The 20,500-nt window shown below is 40.9% G+C and overlaps 1 protein-coding gene across 1 annotated transcript in view; it reads right to left on the reverse strand.

The window, feature by feature from the left end:
* Positions 1-2,451: 2,451 nt before the first annotated feature.
* The window catches only part of mtnr1aa (melatonin receptor 1A a), a 53,874-nt gene continuing 35,825 nt past the window's right edge, over positions 2,452-20,500 (reverse strand). The window contains exon 2 of the mRNA XM_085276438.1: positions 2,452-3,973. Coding sequence (XP_085132564.1) covers positions 3,105-3,973 — 869 coding nt within the window. The 3' untranslated portion in view covers positions 2,452-3,104. The remainder of the gene's footprint in view (positions 3,974-20,500) is intronic.

Below are 20,500 nucleotides of genomic sequence, written 5' to 3' on the forward strand. Positions count from 1 at the left end.
CCATATTTCAGAGCTGCAACATCACTGGAGTGCCCAAAAGCACAAGGTGTGCAATACTCAGAGACATGGCCAAGGTAAGAAAGGCTGAAAGACGACCACCACTGAAAAAGACACACAAGCTGAAACGTCAAGACTGGGCCAAGAAATATCTCAAGACTGGTTTTTCTAAGGTTTTATGGACTGATGAAATGAGAGTGAGTCTTGATGGGCCAGATGGATGGGCCCGTGGCTGGGTTGGTAAAGGGCAGAGAGCTCCAGTCCGACTCAGACGCCAGCAAGGTGGAGGTGGAGTACTGGTTTGGGCTGGTATCATCAAAGATGAGCTTGTGGGGCCTTTTCGGATTGAGGATGGAGTCAAGCTCAACTCCCAGTCCTACTGCCAGTTTCTGGAAGACACCTTCTTCAAGCAGTGGTACAGGAAGAAGTCTGCATCCTTCAAGAAAAACATGATTTTCATGCAGGACAATGCTCCATCACACGCGTCCAAGTACTCCACAGCGTGGCTGGCAAGAAAGGGTATAAAAGAAGTAAAACTAATGACATGGCCTCCTTGTTCACCTGATCTGAACCCCATTGAGAACCTGTGGTCCATCATCAAATGTGAGATTTACAAGGAGGGAAAACGGTACACCTCTCTGAACAGTGTCTGGGAGGCTGTGGTTGCTGCTGCACGCAATGTTGATGGTGAACAGATCAAAACACTGACAGAATCCATGGATGGCAGGCTTTTGAGTGTCCTTGCAAAGAAAGGTGGCTATATTGGTCGCTGATTTGTTTTTGTTTTGTTTTTGAATGTCAGAAATGTATATTTGTGAATGTGGAGATGTTATATTGGTGTCACTGGTAAAAATAAATAATTGAAATGGGTATATATTTGTTTTTTGTTAAGTTGCCTAATAATTATGCACAGTAATAGTCACCTGCACACACAGATATCCCCCTAAAATAGCTAAAACTAAAAACAAACTAAAAACTACTTCCAAAAACATTCAGCTTTGATATTAATGAGTTTTTTGGGTTCATTGAGAACAAGGTTGTTGTTCAATAATAACATTATTCCTCAAAAATACAACTTGCCTAATAATTCTGCACTCCCTGTATAAGGCTTAACTACTATTTTGTTTTAATCACACTTACAATAGTAAACATTTTTGCAAAACTGGTTTGACTTTCAAAGGTTTTTCAAGGTAGGCTTGAATCCAAATGTGCAGAGACAGACATTAAGAACATATGCTGTGTTTTTGTTGGTGTATTTTTGGATGAACTGTTTTCTGTCCAGTTTGACTTATTCTATTTTGTTCCTGTCTTTTTTTTTTTTTAAGACATGTTCATTGTATTCATATTTTTTTCCCCAGACAACATCAATTTGCAGTGATTTACTTTCTTTTCCATCTAAAGTTTGGACAGACTGCAGAACTTTGAGTGCTCTGTTTGAGTTTTTCATGGCCTCGCCATAGTAAACACCACATTTTATGGTCTTTTTTTGGACACTGAATCAGTAAATAAAGACAAGCCTAAATCAGTGACATGAAACACCTGATTTTCCTTTTCCATTTTGTTGCATCCCTTGCTATAAAAATCACTGGCCTCAGATTACTGTATGACTCTGTTTGGGGGCAGTGTAAATCCCTGGGATTTTTACATTTGCTCATCCCCAACCCATTCATTCCTTCCTACCGCACACAGCTCTTGGGATTAAACGGATTGAGAAGGGGGCAGGGAGTCCTGTGGGTGCTGGCTCTTTTAGCTCTTGCTTTGAGGATGATGGTCAGCTGCTGTTATGTAAGCCAAGTGGATTTCAAATGCATGGTTGGGCCACTCTCCTCTGCGGTGCATTATTTCTTTGTGCTCCACTAACCGGGTAGCCCACGCACACTATGCAACACGCATGCAAGTGCTGATGCATAGTAGCCTAAACTGTCCCGGCCTCTTACGCATTGCAGAATTCTTCCCACTGTGAAGGGCACAGTGAAGGGCACAATTTTCATTAGTTCACCTAAAAATTTGTTTGCAGACAGAACCTTATGAGCTTATACGTTTAACCGCCACTCATATCATTCAGACAATGCAGACAAAACTAAGCACTTGCTACATAACCTTGCCATATCATATCCATTGGATGCTTTTACAGGTAATGATGACTGTGTTCCACCGTGTGTGAAATCCCAGTTACCCAGGCAGATTTGTAGCAGAGCTGTCACACTGGCAAAAAAAAATATGAATAGAGGACAAACCAAACTACATCATTTACAGGCCAATGCAGTGTCCTGAAACAAACTGGTCATTTGAGAGGGTTAGAGGCTAAGACTGCAGCAAACAAAGTTACTGTTTAAAGCCATTTATAACTGTAACACATGATGGCCAAAGGAAAGAAGAAAACACCCCCAATAAACCAGAATTGTAGTAAAACGAGCATCGGTAAGTACACTGAACACAGGGCTAATGCAAAAACGCCGTCAGTATCAGATTTTATTTTGCATATGAATAATTTCCAATATCCATGCATACAGTATAATGAGCACATAATGTGGTAGAGACAGAGAGAGAGCGAGAGATATTGTCTTTACTAAAGAATATATTCCACCTAATGTAATGGACGGTACTGTAGGTTACACTAACACAGCAGCAAGCCACACTGCTTGCACTCAGTTAGTGTTACAGTGTCACGAATGAGGTTATTAAAATTGGTTAACTCCATTTACAAACTTGCGAGTATCTTTTCAACCGAGATTTGTAGAAATCTTATTTTAGTGGCCTCATAAAATGTTCTTTTTGTTCTTTTGAAACCGGAACCTGATATATTGTGTATTTACATGGCATTTCATACAAAATAAATACTTATATATTTAATGATACATTTATATCATCATTGTAAACATGAAAACAAAACAGACATCATATATTGTTTTGTACTACAGGGACTGCAGAGTCAAACAAAAGTGCTTGATCAGAGACAAAGATGTTACGCACCCCTGTTCTTGCTGTGATTGTTCAGAGATCAGATAGCACCGTATGACTCCCGACAGAAGCTGTTTGTGGTTTATATTTGGTATTTTTCTTCCTCATACTCTCAGTATATTGGTTTTATGTCTCTGAGTTCTGTTTCAGACAGAGTCCACTTTGACCTGGTTGTTGTTGGTCATGAGCGGTGACGGTTTACTCTTGAGCCGCTCCCCTGCGTCATTCGAGCTGTCCTGGAAGAAGATGCGAGCCGTGCACACTGACACTACAATACGCTTGTACTCGCGCCGGAAGTTCTGGTTCAGCACGCCATACACAATGGCATTAAGGCAGCTGTTAAAGTAGGCCATGAAGTAGCTGGCCACGAACAACCACTCAGGGATGAGGGGAATCACAACCTCCGGTTTGATCGCTACAGCCAGTCCGATGAAGTTTAGCGGTGCCCAGCACACAGCAAAGAGCACAAACACCACAAACATGGTAACAAAGTTCCTAACGTCATGTGGCGTCAACTTGGGTCGATTGTCTGGCTTGACCCGTCTCCTTACCTGTATGACCAATATCCAAATGCGCAGGTAGCAGTAGGTGACAATCATGATGGGTAAAATGAAGTGGAAGAAGACCACGGCGATGGTGTACGCGGAGCTAGCCGACTGAACAAATGTGCAGGAATAAACCCGCGGGTCGTACTGAAGCGAGCCCACAAACAGGTTGGGCACGATGGCAACAACAGTCAGCGCCCAGATTAACAACACATAGCAGACAGAGTTTTTGTCGCTGTACAGTTTATCGTATTTGAGGCTGTGGCAGATATAACAGTATCGGTTGATGGCGATGCCGGTGATGTTGAAGATGGAGCCGATGACGCTGACACCCATGAGGAAGCCGCTGATTTGGCAGTGGACGTAACCCAGGTTCCAGCCATTGTGGAAGATGGAGGTGAGGACCAGAGGGTATGGGTAGATGGCCACCACAAGGTCTGCCACTGCCAGGCTCACCACAAAGATGTTCCCTATCGAAAACACAAACAGCAGAGACATGGATGACCAACTGAGAACAGACTCAACATTCAATTAAAGGAGACATGGAGTCATTATATCCAGAGACTGCCAAATGTTCCTCGCTTTAACATGTTTAGTTTTCCCCACCTTTCTGGGAGTCTTGTGACTTATTATGAAGAAAGAAACGAGTACAGAACAAATATGACGGCATGAAAACCGCATCATTGATAAAGTATTGTTGATGTCACCCCTGTGGACTTTGGATTGGATCATTTAAGACATGGATAAAGCTCTGCTGCTAATTCCCATCTTTCCCCTGAGTCAGAATCTTTTAAATTGAGCAAGAACACAGAATTACAATTTGTATAAATATCACTGAGAAGATCTTCTATGTGATCATCTGACACAAGATGCAAGGCTCCTCATTTCTTACAGCATTAAAGGCAAAATCTGCCCAGTGGAAATGACAATCCTTTTGAAAATCTGAACCCATTGCGTGTTGGCTATGATAGCTGGCCTTAATTAAAATAGATGTAATCAAATGTGCTAAAACAAAGAAGACCCCCCACTAACACAATACTTTAGAGACATCCATTTGTTTCTCTTGCAATTTTGTAACTTAAGCCAGAGGAAAAGTGCCTCAAGGCTGGATGTTGAGAGGGAATCCATCTGTAGTTTGGTATTGTATGTGTGCATATGCACATGTGCGCTTGTGTGAATGCATAAACACAGTAGTAGTTTCCCTCGATGATTTGGCATGTGTGAACATCAGCGTACATTCAGCTGTTACCTTTTGATGTTAGTGAATAATGAAAATAATGCATATTTCTAATTGTCAGGAAGGACTCTACAGTGCGCATGGAAAGTAAGCATGATCTAAAGTGGGGATTATAAAGATACAGTCTGCAGGAAACACCCAGCCACCAAAGGACCAAGTCTGTCCCACTGGATGACTTTGAGAATGTCAAAATTGCAAAGAATAGGGCATAATTTTGCATCAGGAAGAATTGAGGAAGTTGGTATGAATCGATGTTGCCATGAGAGTGGTTGTTTAAAATTGTATCATTCTATGTAGGCCCTGAACAGTTGATTGCACTGTAACTTAAGAAAACACCAGTAAAACACCTATGGTATGAATTTTAAAATCCTAGGTGACCTCCTTCTCGAGTACCGCATTCACGAGCTTGCCCACGCCGCCCGCCTGGTGAGGTGACAACAATATCAGTTTTTTACAGCTAAGGGGTGAAAAAACAGCAATGTGAATAAAACACAGCGGAAGGAGAAAAAATAACATCTCCCAAAACACAACGGAAGTGTATTTTGGGAGACATTAACGTGACAGAACAGCTGTGAGAGGATTGCACAGGAAGACACACTTAAAACAAGGAGCATTCATCGCTTTTGTGAGGAAGAGAAAGATACTAGGTAATTATATGAATCACATGATTCATATAACACTGTAGATACATGTTTGCTATTAGCTATGCAGCTGTTATGTTGTGACTTGTGCAGCTGTTCCATCACGTTATTGTCTCCGTAAAAACACTTCCATCCTCTTTTGTGAAATCTTTCTCCTCATTCTGTTGAGCTGTACATCATTTCTATTGTGTTTTGTGTGCTTTTGAAGCATTTTTTTAATTGCTAGTGGTTCTTTTATAAGGTGAAGTGTATTTGACCTCTCAGGGCCACCTCATATATATCTTAGTTTCGGAGCATCTGTGGTTCCAGTGGTAGAGAGGGTCATCTATGAATCGAAATGTGATCCCCACTTCATACACAGAATTGTATTACCAGAGGCTGAAGGATGCTGGGCATGATACTGAACCCCAAGTTGCCCCTGATACATTCATCAGAGAGTGTGTGTGTCCACCTGGGTCTGGGTGCAGTTCCCCCTCCAGGGGCAAGGGTACCTAGACCCGGTTCGTAGAGTACGCTTGGGGAGTGTGATCGTGTGTACAGCGTCTCTTTATGTCTGTCTCCACCTTGGTTGAGTGTGGAGTAAGTGCATATGAGAGCATGAGGGTGGGAATGGATGTTTGTATATGTGTGTGCCTGTATGTCTGTGTCTATATGTCAGGTTGGGTATCAGATGCCACCTCTCTGGGGACATCTCAGGCCCTCCAAGGTTTGGAGGCCTATCTCCACCCACCACCACTTCCCCTGCCAGTGGTGGACTCCCTCAGGTATCGGTGCGTTGGTGGTTCTTTGTGTCCGGGGATGGGCGTCCAGGTACACACCGGCTCACTCCTTGGCGGCCGCTTATCGGGGCCTGGAGCCTGGGGCTCGCTCGGGCCACTTCGGAGGTGGGGTGCCCCCGGCCTCTCGGCCTGGGGCTCGGTCACTCAGGCACAGCTGGCTGCCGGCGGAGCTCACGGGCGCGTCACTGCAACTCCCCCTGGCTTCTGCTCTGCGGCTGCTGAGTGAGCCCTCATCTGGGACTCTCCTCAGCTCTTACTGGAACAGTGGCGCAGCTGCCCCTCTGTTGGTCTTCCTTGGTCTCTTGTGTTCTGGGGGCCTCTGATTGTCTGGAGTTTTGATCTCCTCCATACCTGCTTCATGCCCTGGAGGACGGGGCTGTGGCCCCCCCACACCCTCTAGCAGATCATTACATGAAGGAACCTTTTAAAAAAAACAAGCGCGTCCATGCTCACAGGTGTACACACGGGTGATCACACCCACAAACTACACCCTTTTTGGCTCCTACCTCAAAGCACACTGTGTTCTGTTGATCTTATGTGCTGCACAATAATGTTTAACATTTAGTATTTACTGTCATATTCCCATATATCATTGTGATGTTGTTTATTCTATTACTCTTGTTCTCTTCTGCTTGCTTTCTTTTTTCTTTCTCAGCAGGTGATCCAGGTGATTGATATATGCATTTTTTTTTTCTCTGCTCATTCTGTTGGTTTTTGTTTTTTGCCCTTCTCCCCCGTCCCTCTTCTCAGCTGTTTCTCTTTCCCTCTTTCTTTCTCCCCTTCTTTCCCCCAGTCAAGTCTGTCCCGTATTCAAGTGAAAATAAAATAAACAATAAAAGTTGAATCAAATGGACCATTATGGCAAGGCTGGGATGGTCAATTTGGTAAAGTAAATCTGTTGGGCATCTTTCTTTGCCTTTAGACAACAATTCTGATGGCAAAAGAGCCAAACGGGACAGGCAAAAAAAAAAAAAAAAAAAGAGAGTGTGTGTGTGAGAGACATATATAAAAAAACGTATACAGATAAAATCGCTGTATGTGTGACTGGGGGAAAGAGAATTAATGCAAAGTGCTCTGAGTGCTCAAAATTAACTATAAAGTGCTACCAGCCCATTTCCTATTAGGAAAGTTGTATGGCAAGTCAGTACCGATGGCCTGTCATACCACACCAAAGTAAAGTCTTTAAACCCAGCAGTATTACAGTTTTTTACAGACGCTAGGACACATTTCTCAATACTTAAGTCACTTTTGCAAAACTCTTCACACATTTCTCCTAACTGACCCTCAGCCTGGCAAAGCAGTTCATTTCACATTCAAAATGCACTACAACTACCAAAACACTTCATTCAGGTCTCAAATGAACACATTCCTCCAGAACACTAGCAAAGGTTGACAGCCGACAAACACACTTTGTCACCCACAAAACAATGACCTAAAAAACACTAACAACATGTAGCATTACACAGTGTTTTCCTGTGTAAAACAAGGACACATCTCTGTTTATAATTTCAATATATGTTACTGGAATGAATCAGACATCATGTATTTATGTTTATGTATTTTTATTTTTTTGCACTAAGTAATCCCAAAATACAAGAATTTGTATACACACCATCCACTGATACACATACAATAGTAATGCTAATCTACTCGGTCTTCTCCATTTGGCCACAGGTTCTCATCCACATCACATCTTATGTCATCTAGGGCAACACACCTAGGAAATAATCTTCTGGCTGCCAGAATTGAAGGAGTTGAAAAATTGAAGGAGTAACAACTGTGTAGATGTTCATCCACAATGAGAATCAGCTGTGGCTGGTTAAACTGCATTGTTAGATTTAAAATATGTTTCAATAAAATATTGCCGTTGGATTTTGCTGTCTTTTCAAGTTTTGCATTGTGTTATTGTTTTGACCATGAGTTTAACAGTTTTGAAAACAGTATGTAAGCACATGCAAAATGTCCTGTACGTACAAAGCTTTTTGGCAGTTGTTGTGTCTGAGTGAGAAGATAATTCATGAAATTTGAGAGATGTGGTCATTGAATGCATTTTGAGCCAAAACAATGATAACTGGTCCTCAGTTTAGCCCACATAGACTTCTGTTGTGCTCACTGTGTGAGGAGTTTTGCAAACGTGACCTAAGTATTGGGAAATGTGTCCTAGCGTCTGTAAAAAACTGTAAAAGGAAGGGAAACATTTGGAGGTGTATATGGCCCATGAACTAAAATAAGTTTGAAACCCCTGATCAGCAGACTGGGTAGTAATCAATGGGATGCAAATGCTTTCTTTGCCCCAGAAATGACGAGAAAATGATATACCCTGTTAAAGAGGGACACACTTTTGCAAAATGACAGCTGACAGAAAATTACTGTAATTCTCAGCCTCTTTCCAATGATGAGCAAAAGAGACAAAAGCATAAATATTTGATGACACCTTGCGGGAACACACTCACTTGTGTGTGCAGGCACACAGCTCTGGACTTTGGCTTGAACCCCCTGTGATGACGATGTTGGAGGACCCTAAGATCAAGCCACATGGCATTCTCCCTAGCTTTCACTCGGCTCAGTGGAATGTGTTCTGCTTATGAACATAGGACAAGCCCGGATTTGCAGATGTATTGACAGCTTGTCACAAATGATAAGACGGATTCTATGTCGCAGAGAAGCTAAGGTGCATCACATGTATCTCTGCAATCACTGCAGTGCGCAAAGCAATTAAATGTTTGCACAGACTTCTGTGCAGCCAGTTACAGACACAAACCTGTAAACCTGTAGACAGACCTGTCAGTCTCACCTAAGCATTAGAAGCACATTGGTGCTCAGTGGCACTGTTATCTCCGATAAACCATGCTATTCTACTGCCAGGAATCGCATGTGGCTATTAATTAAGTTTGTCCTTTTGTATGTCTCATTGGGCTGCCCTCTATACGGAATTAAATGCACCTGCTGTTGTCACAAGATCCCACGGCTGCAAGAGAGCTTTACTATATATGTACGTGTGTGGTGCGCTTTTTGTTCATCTATCTTTGTGAGGACCTTGAGAAACAAAGTTTTTTTTCCTTTTTTTCCCCACAGGCACCTGTAGACTTTCGTGTAGTATTTTTCTGTACGACAACATGGGTGAGTATGGTGAACAATATACAAATAGTTCATGATTAAAACCCTCCACATTGTACATTTAAGTAATCAAAAAGTCCATAAGAGAAAATGTGTTTACCATTATTGGAACCAGGTTTAGCTAAAGGTCTGGTTAGACTGTTTTACAGAGTGACAAAGAGAGATGATCACAGTGATGGAATTAAATCCATCTGATTGTTTTTTTTGTTTGTTTTTTTTAACAGTGACAACTAATTTGCTTCGTACACAGTTGTGAACAAACGGCCCCACAACATCTTCCCTGTTTACTTAGACTTGTATTACCTGAGTTTTGACCTGTTCAACGAGTAAAAGAAGTATTTTGAACCAATTTCATGGTAACACAGGCAACAATTTTTGTTGAGAAGTTGCCACAAAAAAGTACAAATAAATAGCTATCACAAATACAAGCAGTTGCCAGAGTTTTGGCACAAGTAGCTAAAATTATTGAAGTCTAATTCACCTAAAAATTGATTTATAGAAATGTAGAATTAATCACGTAATGTTTTATAGAGTCCAGATTTGTATTATTATTAAACTTTATTGTGTTATATTGTCCAGTGTATCTATTGTTTTGTCTCTTTCATATGGTTCAACAGCATTTCACATTTCACTTCATCCACTAAACCAATAAAAAAAAGGTTATGCAAAACAAACAGCACTTTAGTGGCATTTTTTATATGTTTGTCACACTTAATGGTTTCAGATCATCAAACAAAAATATGAGACAAAGATAACAGAAGTAAACACAAAACCCAGTTTCTAAATGAAAGTGTTTATTACTAAGGGGGAAAAATCCAAACCTTCATGGCCCTATCTCAAAGAAATGGTTTCTTCTTTACACTTAACACATCCAGCACTCACTATTATTATCAATAGTCATGTTAATGTCCAATATTCACCCTCCCTTTAGCCATGTTTCAGCCTCCACCCACTCCTCAGGGAAATATGTGCCTTTTTAGCAGCTTAATGCTTCATAGTGCTCACCAGCTGGCAGCTAACTTTGTCTGTCTACCACTCAGTGCCGGACAGGATAGCATGCAAATACCACAGAGTGTTAAATTGAACATAATCAGAACAGAAAGATAAAAAAAACAGAGAGAGATTGTAATTTTGTAGGTTGGCTAAAAAGTGACCCCTTTCACTTTTTTAAAAAACAGAACAAAAAACAAAACACTTGATCAGTTCCTATTTATTCCACTGAGTACAGCCTTGAAGTACAAACACATGAATGTGTGTCACAGCTAGCACTGTGTGTGTGTGTGTGTGTGTGTGTGTGTGTGTGTGTGTGTGTGTGTGTGTGTGTGTGTGTGTGTGTGTGTGTGTGTGTGTGTGTGTGTGTGGAAAAGGGTGCAGTTAGTAAAACTGTGTGTACTACCAAATGAAAACATGTTTCCACGTTCAGAGAAAGTGTAAAGACAACGTGCTAACCGTCAACTTTAGTGGCCTCCCCCTCTCTTCTACAGCTACTCTTTACTGTAACAACCCTGTTACAGGGTTTTAAAGTCAAGTCACTCAGTATTACAGTTTTTTCTGAATGCTTAAACCCTAACTGTGATTCCTGTAGCACAATCTCTAAAACTATTCAGACTTATAGCAAAACCACTCACTGAGTGTGCAAAACTAAAAGCACAAAAACTGCTTTGCACTCAGTTTGCAATTTTGTAACACACACTTTGCAAAGCTGTAGGCACAATTCACTGCACAACACTCAATTACCAAATTTCCAACACACTCCTAGCAAAAGTATACACATGTATGGCTATCATTAACACTAATTTGCCAACTGTCTGGCACACTTTCACATGTGAAAACTTTTTTAGATAATTCGTTCACTTTGCAATCAGCCTAAGCACTATAATACAGGTAAGCTGTGTGTGCGGAGTACAATGGAGGGAGCAGAAAGAGTGAGAAGTAGAGGAGGCCGAGGAAGAGGACGTGGAGGTGAAGAAGTAGGATGAAGAGGACGACATGGACAAGGAGGAGCAAGAGGAAGACGAGGAGGGGGCAGAGGAAGCATGTTCACTGCAGACCACGTAACCCATATAGTCATTATGGCGATTGCAAATAATCCTATACTTGGAAATAAACACTTGTGTTTGTTTTGATGTGTTTGAATAAACAGCAGTACTTGAAGTTTGGATCCCTCTATGCTTATGGATCTATGACAGAAGTATGAGCTCAAACTGACATAGCCTACCTTGTGCACAGAGAAAGCAAAAGCCAGATGTGTTTTGTATTCATACCATCAGTGTGCAGTTGGCGCATTGTGTGCTTAGTAGATGATGGCTTGTGTGTACTGTTTGATACGGAAACACCATTTTTACAAAGGTGTGAAGAGTTAATCTAGCTGTGTTTGCTTTTGCAAGAGAACTAAAATGTTTGGATAATTGGGTGACAGGTTGTTTTATTTGTGTGTAGAGTTTTGCTAAATTAGCCAATAGTTACATAACATGTGCTTAAGCAATCAGAAAAAACTGTAACAGCCTTGACCTTGACAAGGTGAAATGCTTACAGGCAGGTGGCTCTTTTGGCTGTTGGACTCTCTCACTCACTGACTCTGTCACTGTGACTAGTCCTGTGATTGACGCATCACTCTGAGTTTTCATTTGGCTCGAGGAGAGATATGGCCTGGTGCAGTGTCCCTTTTCCATTTCTGCAATCCCACACTTTAAACCAGTTTCTATTAGGACTTAGGCAGAAGTGAAGCCCATCTGAGCATTTTTTTTTTTTTTGCCAATGTAGCTTGCAATGAATTTTGGCACAGTCTGCTAAACTGAGAAGATACACAGTTCATTTAATGTCAGCTTGACTTTTCCCACATGTTACGGTGTCGCAGCATAATCTCAGAAGCGAATATGGTGATTTTTGAACTGATCCCCAGACATGGCATACCATCTAAATTACTTTTTCAATAATCTAAGTCAATGCTAATTTTCGTAGTAATGACTCTCTTACCCTGAAACATCTGAATTTGGATTTTATCCAGTTGTTCTGAGCAGTTAGTTTAGTTCAGACAGGCTGAATGCAAAGTGTCTCTGAGCAGCTATACCAAGGTCTTTCTATATATTTTCCAAAGGGATTGAAGAGCTGGATTCTACTGGGTCATACAAGGGCGGTCACTTTTTTCTCCTGAAGCCATTGCAGTGATATGAAAGATCTACCCTCCTATCAGCTCAAATTATCCATCCTAGTTAACGTTATTAATTCAAACAGGCCTAAAACCTTAGACTCATTATAACCATGTACTAATCAGCATGTGATTGTTTACCCTAATCAGCTACTAGATCATTACAGTGGGTCCTAGCAGACAATGATGAACTCTCTGGCAGACACCAACATAAACTCTGGCCAAGTCAGAGGGAAGACCAATTACACGGTTATTGCCCATAATTGGGCATTAGCACTGAATTAAGTCTAAGCCAAGAACTCATCAACTTTTAATCAACTGGACTTTTTCATAAGCATCGTTTCTCTTGAGTGAGTTGACTCTGTGTACCGTCTGCTAGCGAACAGCACAACATAAGGCTTCATATTTGGGTGCTTGTAGACGCTTTGTAAAATTCAAATTAAAAGTTTTATAGAATAGAACATCGAAAACATATCAGTTGTTTAAACTGGGCTAAATGTTTTCAGTTTGTGAAAGTTCTGGACTGCAGGCAGGCCAGTTCAGCACCTGGACCCGTCTGCTATGAAGCCATGTTATTGTAATTTCATGTCATGTAATTTCAGACTTCTTCTGCTGGCCTTAGTCTTTGCCTCAGTCTTTCTTAAATGAGCTTTGGCCCAGAAGAAATGGTTGGGTTTCTGGATCATGTTCATAAAAGAGCTTTAACCAGCATTTGAGGATGGCTCAGCGAACTGTGTTCACAGACATCGATTTCTGGAAGTGTTCCTGAGCTCATGCAGTGATTTTCATTACAGAGTTATGTCTGTTTGTAATGCAGTGCTGCCTGAGGCCCTGAACATCACAGTCGTTCACTATTGATTTGTGGCCTAGTAGGTTGCACACAGAGATTTCTCCAGACTATCCAGATGTATGTAGATGATGAGAAATTCAAAGTTTCATAACTGTACGCTGTGGGAAAATGTTCTGAAACTTTTTCACAATTTGTAGGGTTTTTTTGTTTTCAAAACTTTACTTCTGAGAAACTTTGCCTCTCCAAGGGGCTGTTTTTATAGCCAGTCAAGTGACTGACCTGTTGCCAGTGAACCTAATTAGCTGTGAAATGTTCCTCCAGCTGTTTATTTGTAGTAGCAGTTACTTTACCAGCCTGTTGCAATGTTTTTGAGATTTGTTGCAGCCAACTAATTCAAAATGCAAATAGTCTTAATGAAACAGTAAAAATCCCAGTTTAAACACTAGATGTTTTCTACAATTTATTTTCAATTAAATATCTGTTTAAGAAAATTGTGTTTTTATTTACATTTTATACACATTTTTTTATTGGGGTGTTATTCGTATATTTTATTTATATTGTCTCTGTATTTATATATATATGTGTGTGTGTATAACTCTGTAACTTCTGTCGGTGCTGTGCTTTTTTGGAAATCGAATTTCCCAGAGGAACCCACCCGAGGGATTAATAAAGTTCTATCTTATCTCTTATCTTATCTTATTCAGAGTGCGGGGGCCTGTTTTCAGCATCAAAACTGCTTTGTTCCAATAGAGCACTGTGTTACCTAAGGCATGTTTGTTATATAAAAAGGCTTACTGATCATTAGAATACCCTTTTACCATTATGCTAGAAAGCTAAAAAGGGTTATGCAAATGAAAGAAGCAATAAATTTGGCTGTCTTAATAATAATAATACAAAAAACAGCAGCTCTTTTTCTCTCTGTTTGGAGTTTGTTAATTTGCCCATTTTTATCTTCAACTACAAGAAAAACATTTTAGTATTCAACAAAGACAGCAATTAATAACAGACCAAAAGAAGAATTACCTTTAGCCCTATGGTAACATGATGGGAGAAGACTGCATTTTGTTATTTAAAGTGACATTTCTCTCCAGATTTTTTTTCTCTGGCCTGAAGTCTTATTTATCTAAATTGTTTAGGTAGGAGCTGCTCAGCATTGAAGACATCAGTCGCAGAGATGTCTGCCTTTTTCCAGATCCAGAAGTTTTTCGAGAAAATCACGAGCAATGTCATTCATATATTCAGAAATCACGATCAAGTTACTATAAAAATAAAACAAAATCCACAAACCTTGTTTTGAGTAACTCTGTGTAGTAAGTATTTCATTTCTAAGCAGTAAAGGACCTTCAGCTGAGCTGTAATGTTAGCTACATAGCTGTCATAAAAAACTCACTAAAACAATCTCGATGGAGAAATAGCTTTAGACCTACAAAATCAGGACTCCGCGTAAGAAGAAAAATGTGTAATTTTAATTTGGAGGTGAGGTTCCACTTTAAACATGTCATGCACTACTGCCATAGATAGTTATGTGCTTCTTTGTCATAGATACTACAGCCATGGTCACTACAAGCCATGTCCCAGTTACAGATTTTGCTATAGAGTGCAGCGACTTTACTCCCATAAGAGCCTCCTTATAAAATAATGTGTATGTGCTGAAGGTCAGCAGCAGGGGGAGTCGGTCTGAATATGCAAGCTGTATATTATGTGTCACTCTGTCCAAACTGCACAACCAAACCAGGCATTTCGTCGACTGATGTTGTGACTGAGGTCAGAATAAATGAGCTGAGAATCATAACTTATTTGTTAATGTATCATGTAAGTATAGAAATATATTTTATGTAAACAACATATAAATGTGTATATAAACACATCTTGCACTTTGAATTTCAATTATAAATGACTGTATTTTCACACAAAGCTTTTTTTATTTGTATAACAAAGTTGTTTTTCCTGACCAACAAACACACAAAAGATTTCAATCTCACAAAAGTGCGAAAACAGGAATGGCAGTTCCTGAGAACACGGGGCAGCACAGTGTATGATGTATTTTTATTTGGCTGAAAACTGAGTCCGGTTTAGTGCAGCCTCACTTAGTTCTTAATAATGTGCATCTCCCAGCAGACAAACTTAATACTTCTGTAGTAGAAATAAAAAGCAATTATGAAACAGTGGCAAAGGGGGTAATAAACTCTTCACTTCACACTCGGTGACCACAGAATCTCCACAACGATACAAAAGCTTATTTGTAGTGTTACATAAATACATCTTGCCACATTGAGATTTTTAAGAATGAAAAAGGCTCCATTATCCATTTGTGCAACAATATAACTAACACAGCAGCCAAAATGGTATGAGATAAGTACCGTGGTTATCTGAAAGTATAACAGCACAAATACCTATTTGACTTGCAGAGTCAGATTAGTATGTGGACTGCAGCACTGTGTAGATTACAACAGGGTGTTACAGGTGGTTAGCTCAGAGTTATTCAAAAAATGTTAAATGAAAAAAAAAAAGGCTTGTCTAGATATCTACAAATCAGACACTGCATTAAAACACACACAGGCAGGGACAGTATCCAAAGGAATCCAACTCATATTGAGACTCATATGATACATGCATCCCGACTTGTAACAATAAAGCAAATCAATTATCTCATATTTACAAATTGTTAATGACATCAAGAAAACACCTTACATGTTACAGGTCAGTGGGAAATTAGAGCGCGTTACAACTATAGATGATGACACTTGGACATCGCAACACTAGGATGTTTGTTTTGGCTGTTACAGGGGGGTTGGGAGCCAGCCATGAAAATAATTTGACTGGAAAGTAAAAATGAGGTTCTCCAGGGCTCCTCCAAGGACAAGCATTGTTAAAAATATGGGTAATAACAATTGCTGAAGAAAATGCAGTGTGGTTAGGGACCATAGCCACATGTCCTGGAACTGCAAACATTATAAAAGTGCAAACTTTACCATATATATGTGCTATATTTTACATGTTTTATTTATGATTGCAAGAAAAACTGATTACCATTAACTGGGTGAAACCTAACTCTCCTACAATAGCTCAGTGGTTACAAAAGTTAAACATGTCGAAAAGATGGACATGACTGCCATCCCATATCTTAAACTGCCTCTGTTTATAATAGGATGGACACCTGCTATGATCTACCTGGATAAAGACGTAGTTTGATGTATTTTGCAAACATCTGTAACAACAGGTTTGTTAGTTCATCTGGCATCTTAGTTTCTGTCCTCTCTTTGTTTGCTCTTTTCTCCTTTTTTGCCCCTTTTTGCTTTGTATTGTTAAAAATGCCTTCTTCTGTTACTAGCAATTAAGTTCAGTAAAAAAGAAGAACAATGCATTCGAGCGCTTCTCTGATCTCTTGATGATTAAAAAACCTGAAGTGAAGTCCGGGTGATGTTAGATTGGCTGGTTGCCATTTTTTAAAGAAATGCAGCTGACAAAAACAATCGACATTTATAAGAATATAAATGAGAGGTCAAAGAAAAAAATTGTGCCGTCATCCTTTAGTCTACTTTAGGTAATACTGTGTGAAGAACGTATTCGTACAATAAATACACGTGAGGGTGTTGAAGTAAGGTGACACAGTGGTGGGGTGGTGGCACTGTTGGCTCACAGCTTGTCTGTGGAGTTTGCATGTTCTTCAATTCAAAGTATGCCAAACACTTTACTTACTTTTAGCACAACTATGGAATATGGTACAATGCAAATTAACGAGAAGGCATTCTGTAACCTGTAGTGAAATAGCCAATCCCAATACTGGATTGCTAGCTCTTATATAAAGATGATACCTAGATGAAAGAAAGGATCCCATGTGTTCTAGTGTGTGTGTTAGCTTAAAACTTCTTGCATCTGTCACTATGACAGGGTAAAAAAAGAAATGGATTATCATGGTACTCTGTCCTGGCAGATTTAGAGTGGCAGCTCCTGGTTTTGCTCGCAGAAATGTGACAAAATGCACACAAAAACAACAACAACTTTGATGTTGGAAAATTACTTGAATTGCATTAAAAATAACGCAAGAGAAAAAGATGTTGAAAAAAAACTGTAGAAACAGAGAAGAGATGGAGGCACTCCTCTAAAGAAGCAGAGTAATTATGTCCCAGGGTCACTATTGCATTTGTGAATATTGTATTTATGAATGAAGCCGCTGACAGCCGTGAATGATGAGACTCGCAGCCGTTTTAATCCCCTCGCATCTTTTACGATGCTATTTCAAGACTCTAGGATTGGTTCAGAAAAACAAAAAAGCAAAGCGCATTAATAATAAAATATATAAGACAAAACAGTCAGTAGTGTATCAGTTGTCTTCTCCTTTGCTGTGATAAAGTATTTGCTTTCAGCTGCTGTGAGAAAAGTAGGAAAAAAGAAGCCCTTTTGACAAGGTTTTTAGGTAGAAGAGGTTTATTCCTACCCTGGTGTGGCAAAGGAAAGAAGGGATTTGCAAAGTGACCTCAAGTGCCCTCTCTGCTAAAGGAGTACCAAACAGAAAGAGCAGAGTGGAAAGCAGCGTGATGCACTGCCAACCTGATTTCTGTTTTGCATCCAGCACCAGCGCTGTTTTTACAAAGCAGTAGCCTGAGGATTATTTTTAAATGTCAGAATAAAAGTGTTAATCACTGCAGTTAACACTGACACACAGGCAGTGCAAGTTCAAAAATTTCCTCAATGACCATGGCAACACATTTTTCCTTGGTTTTATCAGACTGTTTTTAATTCAAGGTTATTTCCTGACTCACGGCATTCGAGAATGTTTATCTTAGCTTTCCCACAGGGTAGGAAATTCCTCAGCGATATTCTCAAGTAAGTAGACAATGTCCTTTGTCCAGGAAAAATTTAAAACAGCAGACCTTTCTTCCTCTCTCGACAGCAACACATAATACATGTCAATGTTTTTTGTCTTTTGCGTTTTTTTAAGGAATTATCGATGAGTTCCCTTTCTCCCGTGGCACAATTAGGATGTCCGGTGGGTCTCAGTGGTGCGATGCGGCTTAAGTGACACTTTAGCAACATCTCAGATCTAGGGAGAACTGCCCAATCAACTCAAAACCTCAAACATCTAACTAAGCAGTCTCAATCTCAAATTGCTGGGCCTCTTTCCCACAGCGACCACTACAATTTTGAGGCTCATGTGTTGTGAAAATACCTGTCTGCCACACTTACTTTCCCTGTTCAGGGAGCAGAGATGACAAAACACCACGGGTGGTGTCACACTGGATGTCAGCCAGGGCCCCACAGCTGGTGGCCTGACACAGCCTGACAGGTCCAGTCACGTCTTCCAGATAAAGCCTCCAAGACAAGTTGTCCAATGTCATGTTGTCAATCTGATTACATAGTCTTCATGTGTCATGAACTAGTGGCAAATCCAGAATATAAAAAAATTAACCTGTTTGCCAAACTGGGCATGAAAATGAACTAAATTTGCAACACTTGTATCTGTGTGAACCAACATGCTGTCATCTTTAGTCACAGATGTGCTAGTATTTATTATTCCACAACTATGATCTTGATGAATATCAGGTCACTATGAACAAGATACTGTACTTGGAAAACCCCCTAGGAGTTGTAGGTTGGGTGGACCATGTGGCCACAGCTCTTGTAGCTTCTGGTGCTGCTAAGATTTACAGTAGTCCAGCTGCTCCCTAGTGAGCAAGACCTTTAGCTACAACATATCTGCATTTGGTTGACTTTTCATCCCACGATTCCAAAAAGAAAACAAAGTAGGGCAATATTAGAGTAGCCTACAGAAGATCATTTTTCAGACACTTCCAGTGTGACTAAAATCTCTTTGAACTTGCAGTAATACAAATTTAAGCTCGGTGACATCTCGATTGCTACATTTCTTATAAATTCAGGTAGTGTCATGTAGTGAGGGGCGAGTGACAGGCAAGAAGTGGACCTCGAAACGTCCCAAATCTCATCCTTCTCAAACTATACATGTTGTATAGCTATTGGCATAAAGAGATCGGTCAGAGGAAGAATGACTCAACAACATGAAAGCGAGCAGCGATGGAAACAATGTGCTTACAGTGATCATGACTTTGCCTCCTCCTGTGTCTTATGTTTTACGGAGTCGTGGCTCAGTGAGGACATCCCGGACTGCGCGCTCAAGCTGGAGGGCTTTCATCTGCTGCGCGCGGACCGGCAGGCCGCTCTCTCCGGTAAAACCAAAGGTGGAGGTGTCTGCTTCTACATCAATAGTGGCTGGTGCACAGATGTAACAGTGATTGCTCAGCACTGCTCTCCCTCTCTGGAATATCTTTTTATTCACTGCAAACCGTTTTATTCTCCGCGGGAGTTTGCTTCATTCATCCTGGCCGCTGTTTACATCCCGCCAGACGCAGATGCGCAGGCAGCTCAGTGCGCACTCGCGGAGCAGATTCTCCACATGGAGCGGACATTCCCGGACTCTCTCATCATTGCTCTTGGGGACTTTAACAAAGCCAATCTGAGCCATGAGCTTCCAAAATATAAGCAGCATATTAAATGCCCGACCAGAGAGGAGAGAACATTAGACCATTGTTACAGTACGATCAGCGGGGCCTATCGCGCGGTGCCCCGCGCTTCACTCGGACTTTCTGACCACGTCATGATCCACCTAATCCCCGCGTACAGACAGAGGCTGAAGCTCTCCAAACCTGTCGTGAGGACTAAAAAACTGTGGAGCAACGAGGCTGTGGAGGAGCTTCGCACGTGTTTGGAGTCTACAGACTGGGACACAATGAAGGCTGCTTCTAACAGCTTGGACGAGTTTACGGACACTGTCACCTCCTATATCCACTTCTGTGAGGACAGCATTGTGCCATCACGCACCAGGGTGAGTTATAACAATGACAAACCCTGGTTTACTCCTAAACTCAAAAAGCTGTGGCTGGAAAAGAGTAAGGCGTTCAGAAGCGGAGACAGGGACTGCTACAGAGAGGCCAAGTACAGGTTCACTAAAGAAGTGGACATTGCTAAACATCAGCACTCTGAGAAGATGCAGCAGCAGATCTCAGAGAATGACTCGGCCTCTGTGTGGAAAGGTTTTAGGAATATTACAAACTACAAGCCTAAAACCCCCCACTCCACTGATGACTTGCTCTTAGCCAACACCCTTAACAACTTCTACTGCCGTTTTGACGAGCCATCAGGCAGCCTTCACACCTCCAACGACCCCAACAATAGAGGCACTTTGGACACTCATTCCCCCACCTCTCCCCCCTCCATAGAGCCATCACCACCTTCAAACTGTTCACCTGCAACACCCGCCCCCTCACCC

Source organism: Mchenga conophoros, linkage group LG6 (genome assembly GCF_057382185.1).
Source record: "Mchenga conophoros isolate Kocher_MC1m ecotype Shallow Benthic linkage group LG6, M_conophoros_male_GT1.1, whole genome shotgun sequence".
Lineage (NCBI taxonomy): Eukaryota > Metazoa > Chordata > Actinopteri > Cichliformes > Cichlidae > Mchenga > Mchenga conophoros.